Here is a 15,839-nt window from a genome sequence, read left to right on the forward strand (position 1 = left end):
GGAGGAAAAAAAGCATTTTTTTCTCCCTTCCTTATTGGGAAAAAATATCATTCGTCACAATTTAGATGTAATGCATATAGAGAAAAATGTGTGTAATAATGTACTAGGCACACTATTGAAGGATCCATTAAAAACAAAAGATCATTTGAAGGCATGCCAAGACTTAAAGGGATTTAAATATAAGGCCTGAACTTTGGCCACAAATGCATGGGTCAAATAGAACATATATACCCCCAGCTTGTTTCACATTGTCAAATGAGGAAAAACTATAGTTTGTAAACTTTTAAAGAATGTGAAAGTTCCTAATGGTTTTGCTTCAAACATCTCTCGGTGTGTTGATATGAAACACCGAAAGATTTCGGGTCTTAAAAGTCATGATTGTCACATTATCATGGAACAACTACTACCTTTAGCCATACGAGCTATTTTACCGAACAAAGTCAGCTTCATTATTATTGAATTGTGTTGCTTCTTTAAAGAATTATGTTCCAAAGTACTTCAAGTAGAAGAACTTGTAAAGCTACAAAATCGAATAGTACACACACTTTGTCAAATGGAGAGAATCTTTCCTCCATCATTTTTTACTATTATGGTGCATTCAGTGATTCATTTAGCACATGAAGCAAAAAAGGCTGGGCCCGTACATTATTGGTGGATGTACCCTATAAAAAGGGATGTTTTCATTTCACTTTTCAATTTTGATGACTTTTGTTTAGGTACAATTATTTTTTTTTAAATTTCTGGACGTCTTAATTTGTTAGGTATCTTGGTCACTTAAAGTCCTATGTACGTAATAGAGCACATCCCAAGGGCTCTATAGTAGAAGGATATATTGCGGACGAGTGTTTAACATTTTGTTCTAAGTATCTAGATGGTAAAAACAATATTTAATAGACCAAGGCAAGTCAACGATAATACTGACTTGGAATCACCTCAAGGGCCTTCATTGTTTCCTAAATTAGGGCAACCAAATGGTAGTTCTAAAATTGAAAGTTTAGATGAGATAACTAGGATTCAAGCACATTGATACGTTCTATTCAATTGTGAAGATGTCGACAAGTACCAAAAGTGAGTAATCGATCCTAAATACTTTTGTTTTTCATTAATCATGCATGACACTTACTAATTAAATAATTGATTTTGTGGATAGAGAGTACGAAGCAATTGTTAGGAGACGTAATCGAAATCGTCGACCACCTCCAAATGAAATTGATCGCCTTGTGAATGAAACTTTTCATTCATGGTTTAGGTCTCATGTAAGTGTCATTCCCCATATAACTTCCTCTTTTGTTATATTTATAACACCAAATCTATCTAACTAACTAAATGATGTAGGACGAGTGCATGCAGGCCCAGTCCAAGCCTGCCCAAAAACAAGCGGCCCTAACTAGCCAAGGGAAAACCAGTTGTCCAATGTTAGGTTTCGCCCACTTATATACTGTAACTCCATGTCAGTCACCACCGATGTGGGATATTCATCCTGCATCACCCTCCTACCAACAGAGAGCACGTCCTCGTGCTCCAACTCCAATCCAGGAGAAAGTACACACGGATAAGGCCCCTTTGGGCTCCGATACCAACTGATGTAGGAGGAGTGCATACAGGCTCAGCCCAAGCCTGCCCAGCAACAAGCGACCCTAACTAGCCACGGGAAAAGCGGTTGTCCAATGTTAGGTTAGGTTTGGCCCACTTATATACTGCAACTCCATGCCAGTCACCACCGATGTGGGATATTCATCCTACATCACTAAAGATAACTTTTTATCTGTTAGGTTCAAAGTATGGGAAATATCATTTCAAAGGAGCTCAAAATGGCTTGCAAAAGGATCAAATATTGTGGCAAAACAATTTGATAGTTATAGTATTAATGGGTTCACATTTCGTGCTAAGGGACAAGAAGAGTTTTTAAAAATCAAAATAGTGGTGTCGTAGTTACTGCTCAAACCACAAGTTATGCAAGTGTTAGAGATCAAAATCCTATAGTTGGAGATGTTACATATTACGGTAGAATTAACAACATAGTTGAATTAGATTATTATGGTGTGTTCAAAGTTCTTTTATTTGAGTGTGATTGGGTTGACACAATTATTGGTGTGGAGTTAAAAAAGGATGCCTTTGGGTTCACTCTTGTTAACTTCAAACGTTTAGTTCACACTGGTGAGCATATTAGGCATGAATCATTCATTCTAGCTTCTCAAGCTAAAATGGTTTATTATGTTGAAGATCCTAGGGAAAATGATTGGTGTGTTGTTGTTCATACAAAACCTAGGCACTTATTTGACATGAGCGACATAAATTCACAAAAATGAGGTAGAGACGTATAGTGAGAATGCCTCATATCATGCTGCTCAAAGTGTTGAAAATATTTTTGAAAACAGTGGTGGAATTGAGCTAGTTAGGGTTGATCATGGCCATCGGATCTATAACGATCAATGACCTTGCGGTCTGGAACTGAACCACAATGACGTTGTTGTTGTCTCTCTCTCTCCAATCCCTCATTCTCCGTCGCAGCTAGGAGCATATCAAGGTTGTCATCAGAATCGCTATCGAAGTGTAGTAAAAGATTAGAATAACGATTTATTGTATAGCACAGAGAGACAATCAAGGATATAATATAGATGGAGTTGAAATGTGATGGTTGAGATTATATCAAAATGAGACATCATATTTAAAGACAATTTTAGGTGGCCAAATTTCAAGTTTTAAAAATTTTAGGCGGCCACAATTCAAAATTTAAAATTTTAAAAATATTTCATTTAAGCGAAAAATTTTGAAAACGTGTTTTTGGTTTGAAATTCATCTAAAATCATTTAAACGAATTATTTTAAATTGAAGATGGGTTTTGCTATAACGGACTAATTTTCATGGGCTATTTAAAATGGGTTTGAAAAATGGTTATTTATTTGGTTACTTGGATTAGAGTTGATAACTTTTTCAGGAATCAAATGAGGTATCAAAGTACTGTAGTAGGAATCAAATGAGTGTTTTAATGTCCCATTTTGGTGTTTACCCTTGGAGATGCTCTAATACATTTATCCTCCATATTCACTTTTTTTCCATTACTTATTTATTTTGCCTTGTTTCCATGTGGTTCAGACTTTTGACCTTTTTCTTATTTGGATGCAAGCTATAGATTTTGTGACGGATAGCTTAGATTGACGTTGCAAATATAAAATCCCTTCTTTTCGTAATGCTCTGCTATTTCTTTGGCCAAGGAACCATTCTTGCTTATCTTGATTGTAAAGTTAGATAATTTGTGAGACAACTGCATTTTCTATTAGTAATACTAGTACTGAGACTCGTGCGATGCACGAATAAATAAAAACATTGAAATAGGAAAATAGGAACTTGAAGTCATAATGTAATACACGTATTAGATAGGCTCTTACAAACTGAATGTCTTATGCAAATAAATCAACCCTGCAACCAAAAGAGAAAACTCAAATGTACCTCCCTTTGATGACAAAACCCAATACAAAATTACTAATCAATCGATATAAAAATGAATTGGATACATTGTTTTTTGTGAGATACCCTCACAGATTGATTCTCCATTCTGATACCTAATAAGTTAACTAAACTCATTCATTTTGGTACTTGATAAGTTAACCAAATTCATTTTTGGCCCGATTGTTCACGAATTACGGAGTCCCAATTAACTTTACTAAACCCAAATTATGAACCTGCCAACTATGATTTATTTATTTTTCTTATTTTACTTTTAGAGAACCTCTATAGACACATAGTCAATGGAATCAAACAATTGAATAACTGGGTTAGTGAACTACTCATTAAAACTCAATCTAAATTTCATGCACTTCATTGGAGAATCTTTATACTTATTCAAGAAAATACAATTTCAGGCTACAAATTATCTCTCAGCACCATCAACGCGTAAGGATCTTAGCGGTCAAGAACAATCAATTTCTGGGTTGGTATTTGTTTGTGAGAAGGGATAAAATTGTCATTACATACGTTAAGAAGTTCCCATTCCGATTGAAACCATAGATTCCTTAGAGAGAGACAAGAACCATAAGTTCCTGAGATGAGGGGAATGGAACGTTCCGTTCCGGTGGTGTATGTCATACCAAACAAATGAATCCTTTGAAGAACGGAATTCAACGTTTCTGTTCCAACCGAAACAGTGCAACCAAACATATCGTTAATGATATGAGATGACATCATACTCTGTTAATGCGTATATTAATAAATGCTTATAAACTCATGATCCCACTATATAAAAAGGGAATAGTAATGTGTTGTTGCATAATAGTTTCAAATTTCCAATGCTTTAAACGACGGAAGCTTAACAAACCTTCTTTTGGTGGTATGTCGTACAACTAAGTTTTAATGCATGGCTATGTTCTTTCATCATTTTTTTTTTCTTCCGAGAGTTGATAAGCTCAACACAAATCAGACATTATTTTCCATTAGTAAACTTATTTGAAGAGAAAACATATGCATACATGATTACTTTCTGGTTTGGGGACCTTTACTTTGGCGATCTAATAAATTAATTTTATTTTTTCGTATCATTTACAATACAAAGCACCAATAAATTCAATCCTTGCGAAGAGCGGTCAGAGATGATTATAGGTTACCATCCCCAAGATCTTCAAGATCACTATAGATCAAGAAAACTCTTCCAATATTAGATTTTGGCCCAGGTAGTGGAATCTGCAACTACAAATAAGTGTCTTTTGTCACAAAGACCTTATGTACATCATGTTCAACATGCATAGAAATAAATGCAAACATGAAAGAATACTATAGTGAGATAAAGTAATAACCTAGTATTCTAGAATGGTAAATATAACATAATAGTGATTGCACCACACATACTGTCTACACATTTTATCATATCTTACAAAATCATTAAAAAAATGTAATATGATAGAAAATTTGGATTTTTCTATCTATAGAAGATAACGCTGGATCAAATACTTCCATCTGAGTATAGAGATCGAATTCTCTCAACCCATTTGGCATCCTGAAGATAACATAAATGAGGATGGGGAAATCCTTGAGGTTTGGGCTTCTGGTAATGTGTTCTGTGGTGATTTTGGTAGAAACATTTATCTGGTTGTCAAAGGCCCTGTCTGGAAAAGTAGCTGCGAACCCGATCAGGAGGAGGATTGATATGCAGCCAGAACCTCTTCCACCCTACAGAAAAAAGGAGCCAAGAGAAAGCCATGTCTCATGATTGGACTGAGAATGCAATGAGCACATTAATACCTGTAAAATAGTTTGAAAAATCCTCGAAAGTAAGCACATGATATCATGTTTTAAAAACAAAATTACCCCTTGATGCAACCTTGAGTGGCAATGCGCATGACTTTGGCCCTATTTGTGACCTCCGACTGGCTAATGGTTATAGCATCCTCCAGGCACACTCCCTCGGAGCAGTAAACCACAAAAAAGAAGAAGGTTGTTTACTACTGAAAGCAAGCAAATTTTTACTTTTATCTTTTACATATATATAGAGTGACAAGACATTTCAAGATCTGATATGACCTTATCCACAACACTTAGAGGTGTTCTACTATTTCTTTAAATTGTTTGACTTATTAAAAATACACTCTTGCTTTTTCTGATATGGAAAATGAAGGACCCTAGAGTAATTATGTAATGAAGACAAACATCTGCTCAAAAACAACAATACATGACATTGGTGGAAAGGTAATCAACATATTCAAGGCATATATAATTATTATTATGATCTCTCATGAATTTGCTAATGAATAAAACTTACCAAGATATAGAAGACTACAAAACCGGATGTTGTCCAAAATCTTCCCAAGTAAGCATCAGCAAGAAAGGCTCCATCCAACGGTGTTATACCTGTCATTAGATAAGTAGAATCCATATAGCCATGTGAGCAATATATGAGCAGGATTAGAATCCTAAAAGAAAATGAGCAGGTTCTAGTGTGGAATGTTTGTGGACAATTGAATAATTTCAGGGAAATGGATATGGGTTGGCGGTCCCAAATATTTTAGTACAGAGAGATCATTAGCTCTTACAACTTTTTATTCCATATAACCTCTTGAATTTATTTCATAGATATATCTTCACGAAAATCAGACGCACTAACGCAATTCTTGAATGCAGATGCTTCACATCCTTATAGGGAATTAAAGTCAGGACAATTATTCTTCAAAATTATCTACAGGAAGAGAGAACATTGAAACTTATAAACAAATATAATTCAATAAAATTATAAATGATAGTAATATAGGCGCAAATCTTGACCACATTGACAGCACATTAAAATCTTTCTCCATTTTTTCCCCTTTTCATAAGAAATGAATTCAGTGAAAGCAAGAAACAGTACAACTAAGGGCCGCTGGCATTACATAGTCGAACGTTCAAAAGTAGGAGAACTGAGAATGAAAAATAGTCCAAAAAAAGTAAAAAATTGAAATGAATAAACTAATAGCTAAATCATAAGCATCATAAGATCCATAACTAAAGAATGCAAAAACTCCCTTACATTTTCAGCAATTGAAACGTTGTATGGCCATAAATAAAAAGAATCAGAATCCTTTGACTGGATTAATCACGGGGTGCTTAATGATCACAAAAACTCAGCAATAGTGATTTCATCCAGAATATATAGCAAATAATATGCATTCTTTCCTGAACAGATTCAAAATTTTAAACTTTTATGACTCTTGTTTTCACTATTTGCTTGGCTCTTACATCTTTCTTACACAACCTTCGCCCATGGCCTTAATGCGGTATAGACGAATCATTGATACGTGCTTCCTACCAGAGGCGGGAGGCACCGTCATGATATCTTCGTTACTCTCCAAACCTGGTTTCACAACCCAGCAACAATTAACACAATAGAGTTCAGATTTTTTTAAAAAAATGTCAACATAGGGGAATGGTGCGAATAATGAAGAATTTTATCAAAGAAGCGACTATCAGCAAATAAAACTCATAACCAACCCCAGAGCAAAGAAAACCCACTTAGGATTCGATCATACAATGCCATGATTTTTTTAAGGGGGAAAATCAGATCAATCAATGCAATAAAAAGAATTTCTGGATTCAATTGGACACCTGATTCATCCTCAAGAACACCAAATTAAACACCCAAGAATCAATCACACACAAGCTAAGCTCTTGCAAAGGGAAACAATATCAAATGCAAATAAAAAAAAAGAACAATCAAAACAAACAGAAATCGTCTAGACACGATCGCACGGCTTGGGAAAAAGGATTTTGTCGATTTCTTCAGCGGAAAGTTCGAGGGAGAGGGGAAGAAACCAATCGTCCGTGGGTCTTCCACTGGTCCGTTAACCGACAGAGAAGAAGAGGCACTCGGAAAGGTTAATGGTTTACGCGATTTGAGAAAGAAAAAATATTCTTTTGGTTGATATCTCTATTATATCGGTATATGCTATTATCTTCTATATTTTTAATTTAAAAATATTTGAATTTATTAAAAGGCTTAAGGTTTGTGCTTTACACGGTTTTAGGAGGAAAAAAACTGTTAGTTAATATTCTCTATTATATTCTATTATCCTATATTTTTTATTTAAGAATATTTGAATGTTTTTTTTTTTGAAATACCAAAATATGCTTCTACTTTTATATATATATGTTGTATTATTATCTTAATTTAAATTTATGATCTTATCAATTGGATAGTGATAAAATATATTTATATCATAATTTAAAAAGTGATAAAGGATAAAGGAAATTTTAAATGGTTGTTAGAAGAAGATGAATGAAAAATTTAATTTATTTACGGTTATAATTAAGCAATTAAAAGATAATGATGATTAAAATATCTGAAAAATAATAAAAGTTAAAAAATCTGAAAAATCTTGAAAATTTTGGGAGGGAAAAAAAAGTGAAAGTGTATTCTACTTTTATATATATAGATAGATTGGTTTTTGAGAAAGTTGGTTTTTGAGAAAGCTGAAGGAACAAAGTTTTCTTTTATATAGTTAAACGCGTTTGGGGTGTCCAATAGGATTCATGTACGTTAACATGGATTTACCCTAACATAACCCTTTCATTTCAGAGTCTTTTTGACTCATCCATTTTATCAAACGACCTTTTGAAGCTCATGGTTTGCCAAATATGAGGTCTTTAACAATGGAGGCTCTTCCATTCCAATCCCCTATTCAATGACGATATTCCCATACAAAAAAGTTAATACACCATATGTTTTCTTTCCTCTCCATTTTTCATATGGACTCTAATATGTTTGTTCTGAGATGCACATCTCTATCGTTCAAAAACAGCTAACTTAACTAAACACTTTTTAAGTAGAACTATCGATTCCAGTGGAAGCCGTCACAAACGGACAGTTTCCAGCACAAGAATAGGAAATGTTTATCCTTTTTCAAAAGTCTTTGCATCCACACCAAACAGGCACTAGCATTCCTAATACATAAGCTTTAAAGCGATTTTTTTGGAAAAAAAAATACACAAAACCTATAACAACTCGTTCCAGAGGGGGTCTGCGGAATTACAAAAATATCTCAAACATAAAAATTTTAAACAAAAACCTCCATAATTCGTTTATTGAATCCAAAGTAAAATCCAACTCCAAAAAAAACATTTAAGAAATATTCAAATAAGTTTTACGAACAAAATATGCGGAAATCCTTAATAATCAAACCCTACGCTACCTATAAACCACAACTGTATGGAAAACCGCTCAGGCCTCGGGATGTTGGCTGCCATCCGCATACTCACCTGAAAGGAAAGAAAATAGAGGTTGAGCTAAATAGCCCAATAGAGGTATAATATCTTATACGAACTCGAATATCCATGATGCAAATACTGAGAGAGAGAGAGAGCAAATCACAACGACAATCAACTCGAGAAAAATGCAAGAATGGGCAAGAACAATAAGAACATACTCATGCCACCATCACCACCCATATGCATATATAAGCATACAAATGTATAAACCAATGCAGATCTCATTCCAATGCGCATAGCACCACAAATGTTCGCATCCAACCAACAACACACGACACTTCGGATTCTTCCACGGAGACCGTGGAACTCAAATACCCCGAACAATCAATGGGTAATAGGTAAAAGGATAAATCCCAGTCAATAATACCCCGAACAATTAAATGAGCAACTGATAAAGAGATAAATCTCAATCAATGATCATATACCACGAACAATCAAATGGGTACGATATAAGGGGATGAATCCCAAATAATGATCAAATACCCCGAATAATCAAATGGATAATAGGTGAGGGAATAAATTCCCAGCAGTAATCATATCTCATACTCATCCATGCAACAACTTCCAGTCTCAAACATTCCATCCACGCAATCAATTCAATATCATGATGCATGTAAATTTCAATAATTTCCACACAAGCAAACACAATGCAAAACTATTTTAGAAAAATAAATTTTCTAGAAATATTATGGACGTTGTATGAAGAGTCCTAATCACATCAACACAATTCAAACTGTGCATGCCTAACTACATGCCGGAAAGAATAAAATCAAGATTTGGAATGTAACGATTTAATGAATGGGAATTTCAACCGATGGCATAAAGAACAAGAACAATACGAGTCCAATCAGATACAACAAATACTAATAATTCTTAATGTATATGACATTAAGGAATTTGTCAAGCAAGTAGAAAATAAGGAAAATAATATCCCAGAATTTATACAGAATGAAAGATTGGGTATAAGAAGCCAAAGAAATCATAACCCCTACCTCGATAGTAGTGTATACATACTATACGTTTACAACGTCTTCTCGATTCCCCGGAGTCTCAGATGTAGCTCACAAGCCGTCTTCATTAATTTAGCTTGAGGTCATTGCATAGGCATACGAAACCAACGGCCCACGGTGTCATAAGGATTATAGCCCTTCTAAAGCTAGACCTCCAGTAAATTCACTGTTGCAAAAATCTCTCTAGTCAGCCGACTAGTCGCTAGTCAAGCCTTGCCGCTTCGACTAGAGGGTAAGCGGGTCACTTAGTCGTTGACCCGATTAAATACCGACTAGTCGGGGCTAGTTGGCCTAATCGGAGGATATGTGAAGCACCGTGCGGCAGATCTGCGACAGATCTGTTCTCTGTTGTCGATAGCTCTCTCCTCTATGGGTTCTCACCCGTCGACGACTCTCTCCTCTCTGGATTCTCTCTCGTCGATGGCTCTCTGCCTCTTTGGGTTCTCTCTCGTCATAAGCTTTCTGCCTCTCTGGGTTCTCTCTCGTTGATGGCTCTGCCTCTTTGGTTGTCGATGACGCGCGTCTCTCTAGCTGGTCACTGGTCGACGCCTCTGTTTAGTTAATGTTTGTTAATTGTGATATAATAATATATTAATATCTGTGCATTGTGATATCCTCGTGGTTTGAGAACAACCAAACAAAAATGTTTTTTTAACGTACGCTGCCACTTGTTCTAACATGAATTCCAACCACAAAATCTAATATTGTTTAGTAATCCCGGTTCCATTACTGGCATTACATGAATTCCAACCACAGAAATGTTTTGTATATATTCAATTGCAATTCATTTTTTTAAAATGATGAATAAATTATATATTGTATATATATAATTGTATGTAAGAATTTGTCATTAATCTATATGTGTTCAAGGTATTATTTTCATTTATATTGTGTTTATATATATATATATATATATATATATATATAATTAAAAAAACTCAAAACGATTAATCCGATTAATCCTCAACTAATCCCCGATTAATCCAATTAATCCCTAATTCCTGCGAACCGCCTAGTAACCGATTAGCGATTTTTGTAACCATGAGTAAATTAGCACTTAGCACCCCGCACCCAAACATGACTGCTCCTCGCACCGTGGCTTGCATTACAGCAATCACAAAGCCAACCTCCACTACTGGCCACTTCCCAAAACCAAACCCAAAGTCAAAAACCCTCCATTAAATACCAATATCAAAACATCATAAAACTCCATATCAATGATGCCCATTAAACTTTCCAGCCTAATAGAGCATTAAAATTAAAACTTAATCTTCAATTTAAGTTATCTTCCCAAGCTTAATAGAGCATTAATTTAATATATTAAAAATCCATCACCCCATGCATAACACAGATCCCAAGTAATTAAATTAATAATCTTCACACTACCATAAAATTTACCTTCAATCCTCCGAGATCATACATCCCCTCAAACTATGTCGTTTTCATAGTCAGTTTTCATGTCTTTGGAACGGCACCAGCAACTGCAGGGCGGTCAATTTGACCTTGACTACCTCGCCTTAATGATCTTTGGTCTCTTCCTTAATCCTCACATCAATGGCCTTGCGAAAAACCTGCATTAGGGCTTCGGTCTTGGTCCCGTGGACATCTCGAGGTAGAAGTTCTCAGAGATCACGGCAAAAGGTCCTACGACTGTCGTGGGGCTTGATGGTCTTGGGGTTGGAAGAGGTTGAGGGGACGGTGAGAAAAGAGTGGCTGCCATTTTTTTTTTTTTTAGGGCTTCCCGAAAGAGAGAGCACGGGTAAGGATTAGAAAAGCTTTCTACTATATTTTATATACATATATATATATATATATACGCAGAAATTCTCTTATGTAGACCAAAAGTGTGTACCAACTTTGTGGATTTGTTTTTTAACCATAGATGTGATGAATCCCATAATAAATATGTGGCCCCCACTTATTTCGTATTTGACCACCCTAGTTTCATTCTCTCCATATTTTACCCCTTAATAAAAGTTTAGGGTTTTACAAAACGAAAACAGTATAAATATATGTTTAAAAACAAAAAGCATCACAAAATATATTCTACAAATACATGTAGATAAAAAATTAAGCGTGCAAAGCATGGGTATGCCTCTAGTTATTTTTTAAAACACAGTCTAAAATTCATTGTTTTAGTTTTGAATCCATTGTGTTTTGAAATTATATTGAAAAAACAATGAAATTAAGATTTATCCTATATTTCTTTGAAAAAAATAATGAAATTAAAATTTACTCAATAAAACTCATCGACAATGAATCTTGTTAAAAATAGTTTTATGCGCTGATTCCGAATATGTAATTTTTTTTAAAATCTAACATGTATTTGAGAGTTTAAACGTTTTAAAATTTCGTTCAAGAGACTTGAACTCCTATAGACTACGACTATATGGACTACCTAACACTATTATATAAAAAAAAAAAAAGTGTACCAAGTCAAATCTATCATTGTGGGAATCATGAGATAATGCATGGGAGTCGGTATGTAACTGAAAACCATTCTCAACAAATGACCCATGATTTTTGGGCTGAATTTTCGATTGTATTTTAGTCTTTTAAAGGCTGAAACAGTAGACAATAGATGAAGTTCTTCTCGAGATAATAACTTCGTAGTTTGCTCCTCCTTGCGTCTTTTACGAAAAACTTACATCTATTTAATTCTTCCTTATCTCTGTTGTCAAAGATGTGGGGCTAAAGTCTTATTTATACGGACAAATCCACTCATTAACCATCAATAAGGCATTTTCTTACGCTCATGTGAGTTGGGCTTAACCCACTTGCTTGGGCATAAGAAGAAGCAAAGGCGTACGAGTTCGATATATCCACAAGAACTAGACAACTCAAAGCGGACAATATTATTGGTGTGGATTTACAACAATCTCTGCCATGTCTCATCCAATCTAAGAGAGAATCTTTTTGATTCTTGGTTCGTTGTTACATTAATGGTGTGCTTATGTTAATGTGTTATCAAGGAGGCCTGAGAGGTGAAATTGCAGGGAATGCAAGCACAGAGACAATGCAATTAATCACTTTAAGGTCATAGGTGAACATCTTGACTTAGTTTGTTTTTCATTCATGGGTTTTGTATTTGATACATATATTGTGTGAACGTTACTAACGTGTTTATTTTCTTAAGCACAAAAAACAAATTATTTGATACACCGGATCCAACAATCTTAAAGTGATTAAACTGATATTAATTAATCCGGTTTGTCGATTAATACCTGATTATCATTTATTGTGCATTAGCACTGCTACGGAATAATTTTATATATATTGGTTGGTAATCTGTCTTACCACTGTTGCTGTGTTATAATTTTGCATGAATTTTAGTGATTGTTACTACGTACCCCAGTTCGAAAACAGACATTTTGTTATTGTCGTAAATATTGACACTGAATATCTATGCATTAATGACTTTGTATACCCGTTTCTAAAAAGTAATGGTATGTGATTGAAAGATTTGACAGTGTATCCGTTTCTACAAAATTAATTATGTAAAATAAAATAAAATTTATGTGATCTATCTGGTAGCATACTGATCTTGTTCACCAATCATACGTGGATAACAGTGCATGGTTACGTGTCGCTATATTGATCAACATCAATTTGTTTTTGTTTTACTGCTCACTCCACATCTGCCATGTAAAACAAAATTTGTTTTGTTTTAGTGTCACTGTCCATTAAAGTTGACCGTGTGCTAGTGTCTTTCTTAAAAGTAAAGTGAGAGATTCGTTGTAGATATATATTGCTATATATATGTGCGCGCGCGCGCGTACTTAATTTTGATTACTTAAGTGTGATATTCCTATGATATAATTGTGATATATTGGGTATTGGAAGGTAATATATTTTGGGAAATATTATTAAGTGATCATTGGATATATAGGGGAAGGGAGATGGGGGAGGTTCGAACTTGAGATCTTTATAAAATACCACACATATGAGTGTTATTTGAACTACTCGTGGTTTTTAATTTTTGTGACGTAATTGGTATTAATAAGTTGTATGAGTTTATTCACTTGATAACAATGCATGAGGGAAGACCCAAGAAGAGGGCAAAGGTCCATTCTGTGAAGGCTGAGGAAAAATTGTGAAACACACTCAGAAGGTCGATAAGAGGAAGCAAATTGAAAAAGTTTCTTTTCAGAGTCCTAAAGGTGGCGGTGTTGGTGGCAACAATAAGTTCAAAGGGATTTGATTGCTTGCAATCTGTCGGGACACCGAGTCAAGGATTGTTGTCATCTTAAAAGGAAGAATGCACATGTCAATGTTGTAAAGAACATTGATGTGGAAGTTATAAAGCTTACCACAGTTTGTGTCAAAAGTAAACATGGTGTACAACCCAAAAGAGTGGTGGGTTGATACAATTGTTTTCACAACGAGAGCTTCTCTGAATATGAAGCAGCTGATGAACAAAACCATCTGTTCATGGGAAACTCTTCGGTGTGCAAGATTCTAGGTCATGAGAAGCTGGTTCTAAGGGTTAGTTTGGTACAACATTTGTAAAGTAGTAGATATGCCAGTAGAAATGGTGGTAGCTTCTTGTTGGACAATTTTAGTAGCAGATATGCTGCTTGATGCTGGGTAGGTGTTTGGTTGAACTTTTGCTATTAACATTTGTGCTATGTAGTATATTGTGATAAATTACGTGCAGGGGTATTATACATTTCAAAATGATATATGTCTATAATTTTTTCATCCATAAACTTACGTAATCTAGGTGGCATGCTTATGAGGCATGCCACATAGATTAAAAAATTTTTTTTTATTAAAGAAGCCACATAAGCATGCCACATGTTTATGTAAGTTTATGGATGTGTAGTGCTTCCGTTATACATTTAGTTGTATACGCTATATCTAAACATACAAATTTTATAAAATCAATAAATTAATTTAAATTAATTTAAGATAATAATAAATTATAAATTAATCAATCAATTATTAATCTAATTAAATTAAATTTATTTATTTATTAAATGGGAAGGATTTTATTAATAACACTATTCAATTAGCCCTAATCATACGTGAATGATAACTTCAATAGAAGAAGGGTATAACGGGAATTAAGTGAAAACCATGGGGACAAATGAGTCATAAATGGTGAAATGCTGGTAAAATGGTCCAAAATAGCCTTTTATGCTTCCAAAAAGCTCCTCGGTTTTTGAGCTCAAAATTGTTGTTTGGATGTTTATCAACATTTATACTAGTAAGTATTATAAGGCCTAGTTTAGTAAAGCATTTGCTAGCACAAATTGTGGTAGCATAAATATTGGACAATTTTAGAAGCAGATATGCTGCATGAATACTTGATAGTGTTTGGTTGAATTTTTACTGATAACAATTTTGTTGTGTAGCATATTGTGACAAATTACGTCTATGGGTATTACATTAAACAGAATAATTAAAGAATTTCTAAAGAATAATTAAAGAATAATAAAACCGAATATATAAAGAAGTATTTAATTAAAGAATTTTACTTATTATTATTAAAAGAATTTTAATTAAAGAATTATTTAAAGAAATAAAACTAAAGTGGATTAGAAAGTGGAAACAAAGGAGAGATGAACATAAGTAGAGACTTGAAAAAGCGTGAAGCCCGTGGAATCAAAGGATTTTGGGTAATCGTTGTTCCAGTTGGGTGATCGTCGTTCAATAATTAACATTCTTTTCTATTGGGTGATCGTCGTTCCAGTTGGGCCGGGAAGCCGAGGAAGAGAGAGGTAAAGAGAGAAAAATAGGAAGAAGAAAGAGGAGATGTCGGGAAAGACGAGGAAGAAGAAGAGAAATGGCTTTTGTCGTTTGTGGTAGTAGTATAAGGGTAATATGAGGATAACATTAAAAGCCTGAGGACAATATGGGTATGATTTCGAAATGTTAGTAAAATTGTCTTCTTTGGCTGCATTTCAAAAGAATAATATTTTTGGGCCAAAATTGTCTTGGAGTTTGTGCAATAAAATTGTTGTTTGTTTGCCCCCAAACATTTATATTAACAAATACTATAAATGCTACCAAAAATGTTGTTCCGGACCTTAAATGTTAGTAAAAAAAGTCATCCAAACGGGCCCTAAAGATGACATATGGGAAAAAAAGATAATCTTT

The 15,839-nt window shown here is 34.4% G+C and overlaps 1 protein-coding gene and 1 long non-coding RNA gene across 5 annotated transcripts; both read right to left on the bottom strand.

Annotated features, from left to right (window-relative positions):
- Positions 1–4,757: 4,757 nt before the first annotated feature.
- Positions 4,758–7,374, bottom strand: LOC119987712 (protein NRT1/ PTR FAMILY 5.1-like). 4 transcript variants are annotated; one of them, XR_005465506.1, is made up of 4 exons: positions 6,703–7,374; positions 5,753–6,166; positions 5,302–5,396; positions 4,758–5,163 (listed from the first exon to the last, which is right to left on the bottom strand). XR_005465506.1 is itself a non-coding variant. In XM_038832633.1 (3 exons), the coding sequence occupies exons 1-3, from the start codon at positions 5,864–5,866 to the stop codon at positions 5,124–5,126; spliced, it is 249 nt and encodes an 82-aa protein (XP_038688561.1). In that variant the 5' UTR covers positions 5,867–7,370; the 3' UTR covers positions 4,758–5,123. The 4 variants fall into 4 exon arrangements, 1 of the variants encoding a protein (XP_038688561.1); XR_005465507.1 differs by having other exon boundaries at positions 5,753–5,841; positions 6,024–7,373; XR_005465505.1 differs by having other exon boundaries at positions 5,302–5,438; positions 5,753–7,372.
- A 1,107-nt stretch (positions 7,375–8,481) lies between these two features.
- On the bottom strand, positions 8,482–11,458 carry LOC119990026. The gene is made up of 3 exons (XR_005465931.1): positions 11,136–11,458; positions 9,720–10,288; positions 8,482–8,718 (listed from the first exon to the last, which is right to left on the bottom strand). It is a non-coding gene; the product is annotated as an uncharacterized LOC119990026 (long non-coding RNA).
- Between the last annotated feature and the right edge of the window lie 4,381 nt (positions 11,459–15,839).

Source organism: Tripterygium wilfordii, chromosome 21 (genome assembly GCF_013401445.1).
Source record: "Tripterygium wilfordii isolate XIE 37 chromosome 21, ASM1340144v1, whole genome shotgun sequence".
Lineage (NCBI taxonomy): Eukaryota > Viridiplantae > Streptophyta > Magnoliopsida > Celastrales > Celastraceae > Tripterygium > Tripterygium wilfordii.

Bases quoted from the DNA above. Each gene is read 5' to 3' on its own strand.
- LOC119987712 (XM_038832633.1), bottom strand. From the start codon at position 5,866: ATGGATTCTACTTATCTAATGACAGGTATAACACCGTTGGATGGAGCC. The intron at 5,397-5,752 runs GTAAGTTTTATT...TACTGCTCCGAG, and splicing joins TTGTAGTCTTCTATATCTTG to GGAGTGTGCCTGGAGGATGC. The intron at 5,164-5,301 runs GTAATTTTGTTT...TTTTTTCTGTAG, and splicing joins ACTCAAGGTTGCATCAAGGG to GGTGGAAGAGGTTCTGGCTG.